The 9,698-nt window shown below is 31.8% G+C and overlaps 1 protein-coding gene across 1 annotated transcript in view; it reads right to left on the reverse strand.

Annotated features, from left to right (window-relative positions):
- The window catches only part of LOC108691145 (glutamate receptor ionotropic, kainate 2), a 146,300-nt gene extending 136,815 nt beyond the window's left edge, over nt 1-9,485 (reverse strand). The window contains exon 1 of the mRNA XM_018198800.1: nt 9,413-9,485. Coding sequence (XP_018054289.1) covers nt 9,413-9,485 — 73 coding nt within the window. The remainder of the gene's footprint in view (nt 1-9,412) is intronic.
- Between the last annotated feature and the right edge of the window lie 213 nt (nt 9,486-9,698).

Consider the following 9,698-nt stretch of genomic DNA (forward strand, 5'->3'; position numbering starts at 1 on the left):
TATATATATATATATATATAGGTTCATGAAATGTCTAAATTGTAGAAATATTTCGTGAAATTGATTGCAATATAGTTCCAAAACTTATTATAATAACTGTTTTTGTAGAAAAAGTGATAAAAAGTAAGTTTTTAATCTGCATTTATAACATTTGCCTTAAAAATTTATTATTATTCTTATGATATCATCTAAACATATGTATTGCGAAATTAATTTTCTGTCTGATATAGTGCCAAATTAATTTGATGAAATTTTTCTTTAAAATGTTTCAATGTCTAAACATTAAAATTTTTTTATGTTTAGCTCTCTGAATTTTTTACTTTTTAATAAACGAATAATAAACTTTTTCCCAAGAATTCTTATTAGAATTGTTTACTTGTAAAGAATCTTATCAATATACATATCAATTTCTATCAGTAAATAATGATTTTAAAAATTGCAAGGTGTAGTTGTATCACAAATGTTCTAAAGTAGTAGCATATAGTAAATGATCGTAAAATGTATTAAGAAATGGTAGATAACCGCAAACGACCGCGAAAACTCTCAGTTCTCGGTTGCTGCATTCGTTTATCGTCCTCTGCATCATTCTAGTCTATTGTAGCTCATCTCGCGATTATGATAAATACATAAATAAACGTGCATGTGACACGAAGTTTATGATGTGATGTTTTACATAAGCACCATAGATCGCAGGAAGCACCATAGATCGCCAGAAGACATTCTGCAGTCTTATGATCGTGTCTCAAATTTATATTGTAATCTATATTACTTCTCGTTGCAAGAAATTGTAGCCATGGTCGTGAAGAAGAAGAGTATTATGCGTGCGTGTCTGCTGACATCTCGAATGCATACTGTATGAATCATCATCGATCTTACTGTGTACTAATTTATCTCGTTTCTCCGTTACGAGTGCGAAATCTTATTTTTGCAAGTATTTAGACATTCAGGTTGAATGGAAAAATCGATACTCAGACTATTCTAGCAATTGAAAAAAGCAATGATATGACAGAAATTTGGAAAGAAATTTGTGAAAAAATTTAAGATGAAGTCTGAACTTTAATTTTTGCGAGACGGACAGTAAATAATTTCTAATATTTTGTTAATTATTTAAAAAGAAATAGATGTTTGTTTATATTTCTATTTAGTAAGATTAGAAAAAACTTTTAACACCAAATTTTCTGATAGTTTTCTTGAAATGAATGAATACATATTTTTGTAAATTTTTAGTAGATTAATATTTTAACATTATGTAGAATTTAATTTTATGTGCCATATTTTAATTTTATGATCCATATATTTTTAAATTTTTATATCATACGGACACAAAGAATAAGCAAAATGCTTCTTCAGAAAGTAACATTTTTTTCATTTGACACAGAAATGATGAAAAATAAGAATGAGTCAAAGCTGTATAGCTTGAAAAATCTGTTAGAAAATTGGTTAATTCATCATGTTTTCAAATAGTTACGTGAAGAATATTTCCGTGCAAATCGAAGAAATATTTGCTTTAAAATCTCCAGTACGGGATTGTTATTTCTCTAGCATACTTAGCATGTTATGCATATATATTGCTTATTAATGTATCAAAGCAACAGATAAATATATAAAATGCAAAGATGCCTCAATTGTTACATACGCGTAATATTCGAAGCATAAAATAAAGCTTAAAAATGAAATGAATCTTCTATTATTAATATATTCGAATGTATAATTATCTATCGAATTACCTTATTAGCTCGCTAAAATACGATATTTCTTTGTCATTTTTCACTTTTCCTTTTATAGCTTCATTGAAGCAATCGCGTTGGTTATTTATTTTTTAGCAACACTTATGAGAATTAGCTTGCTGTTACAACATAAAAGTGATGCGTAAGTGGAAAAAGAATTAAATACGATGAAATTATTGATAGCACGTTTTCATGCCAGGCATAGTCGCAGTGCACGAACGTTATTGTACTCCGGGGAAATTGAATGCGATGGTCGCCGAGAAAATAGGATACGGTTAGAAAACTCGTTACACGACATACAAAAAGACACCTTACAAAATATTGCATGTAAACCGTGAATTTGGTCAGAATAAGACAGTAAAAATTAGTGGAAATGAGATTTAATCGAATTTCTATTTAGCTTATTCCGTTAGTTATAATGAAATTATATATAGTAATTATAGAAAGATGAGATATTTTTTACATAATGTGACATTATCTACGAATGTTTTTGTCAATCCATTCAGTTTTGAAAATAAACAAAAAAAAAGATCGAAATTGAAAGAAAATTTTGTCGCATATTAGTATTTTGATATTGTTTCAGACTGTATGCGACCAAGCGAATTATTGTGAATTCTCAGCTCTGGAAGTACGCATGCAGTGAATTTCATAGCCGACGAGCGATATTATAGCGCGATCTTATCGTCGTTTCATAACGCGGATTAACTCGAACGTATCTCGTCGCATAATACGGACGCATTAGCGCCATAAATTATGTCTTTCGATTATTCCAGTTTATGCTTACATGTACAATGAATAGTATCTAATTTACGTCCGCTGCTAATTATCTTTCCTCATCCTTCTCAATTCTCAGTTGCAGATCTTTTAAAACGCCTATAAGTATTATTAGGAAGATTATTTTTTCAATCCATGATTATGTTTCAAGTCCAAATCGACGCACAATCTATACAACTGATAATTGTATTTGTATATTCATATATATGAATATTATTAAATACTAAGGCGTATTTATAGTCAATTTTTATATTTGAGACTGTCTTAAGTAAAGTCTTAAGATATCATAAGTCAATTAAAATATATTAGCATCTTAAGACATTATACTTAAGATGATCCTGAAATAAGAATCATGGATACCAAAAATGGTGGACTTTCTTCTCTCTTATTTGTGTTTAAATACTTTTTTCGTCTATTTCTTAATATTGTCTGTTAGAAAGAATTTTTATCTTCTAAGACTCAGTAAGAAATATCGTTCACGCGCAATTTAAATTGTATATTGGAAAATTCAGAATTGACAACTTCATTTTAAATAACAAATTTCTTAATGCAAATGTTAAAAAACGATCGTTAAAAAAATACGATCACTTGACGAAAACTTGGCGGATAGATAATCCTGATGATCTTCTTCAGATGTCTTAATTGATCTCACAGCTTTCTAGCGATTGTTCTTCCGTTTCGTAAGTGCGAAATCGAGCGTGGCCGTTGGTGAATTGAGCTCTAGCCGGAAGCATTTACGTCCGTTGAAGTTCAGATGAGAAAATTCACCCGTTGCCTCCCCATCGATTCTCGAGTTCGATTATCGACGAGCGTTCGTCCGAGGACCGGAATAGAGAAGTCAAGGGAAAAAGCCGGAACGCGTAGGACGAGGATGCGAGAATTCCGGTTCTTTATGAAAACTACTTAGCCAAACGATAGGATCTTGTAGAGTCGCTTCAAGTAATTTTCGCCAGGCTTTAATGGAAGAACCGGTGCTGGCTACAGGTAAGGATGCCTTATCGACCTGTTCATAGAAGCCTAATGACTTTATCGCCATGCTGTTGTCGATATCTTTCAATGTGCGTTAAAAAAATGCAATAATAAAATTATTGCTTTTTCGTAATCTCTTTATCATATATTTTAATCATTCTACCCAATTAGTATTATTATTGTAGTACATTATAACGTGTAATTAATAATTTTAATGACACGCGTTGCGATATTACCTACTCCATTTAAAGAATTTAATCTGTGCGCTTTGCGACAAAAATATCTTATAAACTATATTGATTTTTCAATAGCTTTACCTTAATACTTTTATATACAGAATAATACTGTACAAAAAGGAATCATACTGTACAAAGAAATAATATGATTTCATTCAAAAAAATTATTATAACTTTCATATTACCTTAAAAAACTATTAATTAAAAATTTTTTAAAAATTGATTTTACTTTATTTACACTACTTTTATTTATGCAAAAAATAACTCTTGAACGTTTTTCTTCCATATTTTTCGAGATATTAGGTTCATTATGTTTGAAATTGTTTATTGGAAACAATTTTTATCTACAATATGATATAACTTATTCCGCTTATAGGAAATTGAACGGAGCAGCATGCTTCGACGAAAAAAATTGTATCTGCCACGTTCGTTATTATCTCTTCACATTTCAATGTGACGTGACATTCAATCTCTGAATAAATTCTCAGTGACGGATTTCAACTCCAATTTTTTAATTTCCAGCGATACGTGATAAAATACGCATTATACAATATTTGTGTGTGTGAATGTAGAAAAAGTATTAAATCAGTATTAATGTCTAATGTTTTATATTCGCGAAAAAGCTAACGGGGAAACAATTTAATTATGAAATGTGTCTGCAATAAAATATCCTTTCAGTCTTACTAACTGTGTTATGGAATTGTGTGTGAAACCATTCCTGCTATATCATACTCGAAAATTTATCAAAATGTATGTTTGCGAGCGATGGTGAGCAAGCATATTTGACTGCAAGCTTCCAAAGCACATTATGATTCTTCCTTGCACGCGCGAGCAAGTTATAAATCTTTAATGCTGTCAACGCGATGGCGATTTACTTCCGCTCACTTCCTGCTAGAGGTTTCGTGAAGTTTATTAAGCTCGTTTATACTCGCATTTGCAGGCATAAGTTTTTCTTCTCGCCATAAACTTGCAGGCATGCCTCGCTCTTTACCTAGTTCTTTTTGATTTAAAAATTTTTGTCATGTCGAGAGAGCAAAGATGATAATACTTTCGAAGTGTCACATGTACCAAGTGGCTCTGCATTGATAATTCTCGAATATACGAATATAACGATGATTTATTAGCAAAACACGTGGCATAGTTGCGGAATGGATTCATGAACTTACTATTCAAGAAATGCACGTTTTGTATATATATGTCTTGGATAAAAATAGAAGAAAAAATAGTCGTGAAATTGCAAGCTCACGTTTTTACTACGCATTATTTTGTAGAATTCTTATTAAAAAAAAATACTAGGAATTTTAAGGCGCTTTTCGTACCGTAAATGGTTTACGTTAGCGCGAAGATATTGTGCTCCATTTTGCACACAGAAAGATGATAGTTTTCCTGAAATATTTATAAATTTAATTAGAACGGATCTGAAAATAATTGTTGGATTAAAATTATTATGCAAGACACTTAAACTGATTGCTAGTATAAAATGTCAAAATGCGAAGTGTTTTTTTTATTAACATTGTTTATCATACTTGAGATTACTAACATTTTATTTTTAGATCAGTATCTAATTAAATTTGTAAATCAGAAAAATCGAATTTCCATGTAAAACTTTAAATTCGTTTAATTTTCATAAATTGCATAAAATAGGAAGAATGTTTTATTTGCAAAAGCAATGAATCATAAATTATCGAAATTATGAATAATTCATGTGCGTTACAAAATTTATTATATTTGCAAGTAAAGCACTTGTCGAAAAGTGCAAATCTTTCACAACGGCTGAGTTAACGTTGCATGCGCAAATCACATGTCACGCTGTTACCGCCTCTCGGAATACGAAAGCGGCTGGCATTTACGGTTCCATCGTTTCTAGCACGGTGTTTGCCGAAGATATCTTGATCGTTATCGAGTATTCGCTCCCGTAACCTTTTCCTTTCACCGTATCTCCCGATGCCACCGAGGATTACATTAATCTGTTCGCTTTGTACACACCCTGTATGTTCATAAAATTTGCGATCAATGAAACTTTTTGCGGAAGTTGTTACGATACTTGCCAGCAGTTAGTGAAATGATGGCTTCACTATATACGTAGTGTGACAATAAAGTTTGGTGAATGTTATGAAAAAATAAACACTAAATTAATGTATAAATGACCTTCATTATTCTTCAAAGTAATCCTCCCTAGAGACAATACATCTGATAACGTTTATACAGCTTGCAGAAACTCTATATGAAAAGTCTTATCTTTGGATGACTTCGTTTTAACTATTGTTGTCACACAGTTCTAAATGCCCAAAATGTAAATCGAGTTCCTTTCGCCATTTCTTTAATTTAGAGAATAAAAAGAAGTCTATGGGAGCAAGATTGAGAGAATAAAAAAAGTGATTCGAAGTGATAATGCAACGTTTTGTTTGATTCAAGAACTGTCATACACGTTTTGAATCAGAACTATGTGTCAACAAGACTTACGGTGATATCCAAGGATGACTTTTCGTGGAATTTCCGCAAGCTGTACAAACATTGACAAACGTATTGTCTCTAAGGAAGATTATTTGAGATAATAAAGATTATTATTTGTATTAATTGAATGATATTTATTTATTTTCTCATGATATTTTTTTGTTTCATTGAACTTTATTGCCACATATGTATCTGCATATTATTTATTGCACATGCTGGTGCCAGGAGCCAGGATGTTCTTTCTAATCCCGACAAAGAACCGAGTAAATGCAATGTAACGATTGTACGTTGCATTGTAGACTGGATCGACTGGATCGAAGATCATGCGCGCGAGATGTAGACGTGATAAAATTTATAATCATATCTGCTTTTGACGGCTGGTTTTTAGCGCGACGTTAGGTGACTTGCATTTTAATCGAAAACGATGCACGAGAAGGATACGTAACACGAGAAACTCGCGCGTATCCCGCAGGGATGGCTGATCCGCACAGTCATTTGGGTTTAGCGAACCCACGGACCCGAGCTCAATACATTGAGAATTCTCACGTATATTAAAAATTATATATTTACATTCATATTTTCAAGTTTTTACGAGCGATAATGCAGTAAATATTAAAAGAAAAGTAAATAGCTATGATACGACTTAATTTAAGAAGAATAGGAATAAGAATAAAAAACGTACATTTAAGAGAGAAAGATAATGATAATAAAAATTAAAATTCATGTTTTATTTTACTTTTTTATTTTTTAACTCGAAGAAGCTCATACGTAATGTATCTATATTGATTGCGCAATTATTTTTAACAAGCTTCATTTTCGCGAGGTAATAGTTTTCGCGCGGGCGAGTACTCGTTTTCCGAATGGATTATTGATAGCTTGCGGTTGTTACTCAATATTGAGATAATTACTGCATAAAATTGCATGTACAAGTCAATTAAGTATTAAATCTGAATAATGTTACAAAACTTTAAAAAATTAGATAGTTACTAAGATCAACAATTTTAATATAGTTGTGAAATTGTTTTTTGCTTTGAAATTTGATTAAATACAATTGAAAAAATATATTTCGTAAATTAACAAATCATATTTTTATAAAAATAATGACTATTTCAAACGACGCAGCAATACGGTAATGTTTGTATAAAAAATCATATATTGTGTGTGTGTTATTACATGGAAAACTAATTACTTTTTAACTTTAACTAATGGATTAACTTTTATCTCGTCGAGAATTAACGTGATACATGTCTTTATTACTGTTATAATTGAAATATTTCTAAATTAGACATATATATATATATGTGTTTGAAAGAAACGAATTAATTTTTTAACCACGCGGAAAGAATTGAAAAATTTGAAAATAATCTTGTTGATTCAAAATAATTATTAAAATAATTAAGTAAAGCTAATTGCCAAAATATCAAGTTTTTTACAGCATTGCTTATTATTCTTGAATTTCTTATATAATTATTTTAATAATCTAAAATTATTTTTAAATTTGTATCTAGCTACATTTTTAAAGATATTTCAGCAAAATCATTTTTTCCGTATATCATCTATTAATTCTAGCCATTTGTATTTCTATTGTTATTACACATCCACTTTCGAATGCACTGTGCGAGTGACAGATATTTCAATTATAGTGCTTTCCAAACACGAGGAAGATTATTGTTTCGAACACGAATACGCTATATCCTCTATATTTTCTTCATGGTCTGGAAAAGTTTCTGCTATTCAAGATGCCAGAGTCTTCGTCCTTCGGGGACGTCTTACTTTCTTTCGGTCTCTCATTCGTCTTATATATGTGGACGCTCACGTCCCATCTTGACAAGCCTGCTCGCTTTATCGCCCTCGCTTCATTCTCGCTGACGTCATAGGAAATTGCGGACAAGTTTCCCCTGAGGCGGTGGCCTCACAGAGAAATTTAACCAATTAGATCGATGAAAAACTTTCCTATCGCAAGGCTTAACTGGTGAGCAAACAATCTCAAGTCCTGCTCTGCTTTTAGCGTCATGGACACGTGTATACGTGCATGCGTGCTCTGAACGGATGGTATGATACGCACGGCCCGAAGTCGAAGCTTGGCATCCCACGCACGGACACGTCTGTTCTACACTCACGCGAACATCCCGGGAATACCTAATGAATCCTATACTGATGAAGACGCGGTGCACGATGAAGATTCGATCTCTACGCGGACTCTGTAATTCCAAACCGCGCGTGCATCTACCCGCTACAGCGAAGTGTAATCAAGCGATAGAAAGTTTTGGACAAGTTCTGCGGTCCGCGTAGCGGAAGAAGCTAAAAACAATTCTCTATATGCGCCAAAAATCGTCGCCTGGAACTGATTTCCAGCTGCCGCTCTTGACAACTCCGTTGAATATAATGCGCGAGAGAATACGAAATTATTATTGTTTTGCAAGTTGTCTGAAACGTGAAATCGTGAAATAAAGTTTGACTGTTAATTCTTGCAAATATTATGAGTAATTCTTGTAATTTCGAAGATGTGTTTAACATACATGATATTATAGGAAATAATGTCTTCGGAGGGTTCTTATAAAAATATAACTTTTTCTAAATATTCAAGAATGTAGCTCATGTGTATTTACCTAAAATTTTTGTTGAATTAAATACAAAATTAATTTCATTATTATTTAATTGATGGATGGATGGACATGAGTAAAATAAAAATTTTTACACGAATAGTTGAACTAATTGACAGCTTACTAGCGAAGTAAGCATGCATACATCATACAATATTTGTGCACGAATGCTTTGTATGAATTAATGATATGCATAGTATACCGTAAATTACCGATTGAAAACAGTGAGAGCATCACTGCGATATTATATAACTTGATTTGAAAAAAAAATTTTCAGATTTAAGAATGTCCAATGCAAAAATAAAAAAGAGATAAAAATAAGATAGATTAAATTCTTAATTATAAATTTTATAAAATAGCAAAATGGATTTTTAATTACAATTTTCGTTTAAAATTATTGCGTAAAAAGAAATAATAATTTATCTTCAATATTTTATATAAATGTTTGGTCTAAGTAAAGTAATGCAAAATAATGTATTGTGAGAAATGTGATTTTCAGTTATAGTAACACATAATTAATTAATTATGGAACAATTAAGTTATACTATTATGCATGAGACGGTATATTAAATGATGGAGCCAATTGTGTTAATTATAACCCCGTGCATAAATAATTGAAAGTTAACAGATTCGATCGATATGTACTTACCGATTCTAATGACCGGCGGAAGCGACATGGCAGTAGTGATCGAAACGACGATTATGACGAATAACAGTGCCATTGTGTCCAACGTGAAAATAATTCGCACTTGGACGACTATGACATCGTTCGTGCAGATTTTCCGTAAGACAAAGTGCGATGAAAGAACGGAAAGGAAATCATAGATACGCGAAGTTGCTCCGATTTCACCGACACTTTAACACCAAACTATACATCTTCAGAAACTCGTTGCACATTGGATGAGATTCTTAGACGACCATCATCTTCCGTGCGG

The sequence above is a fragment of the Atta colombica genome, unplaced genomic scaffold (genome assembly GCF_001594045.1).
Source record: "Atta colombica isolate Treedump-2 unplaced genomic scaffold, Acol1.0 scaffold41, whole genome shotgun sequence".
NCBI classification, from domain to species: Eukaryota; Metazoa; Arthropoda; class Insecta; order Hymenoptera; family Formicidae; genus Atta; species Atta colombica.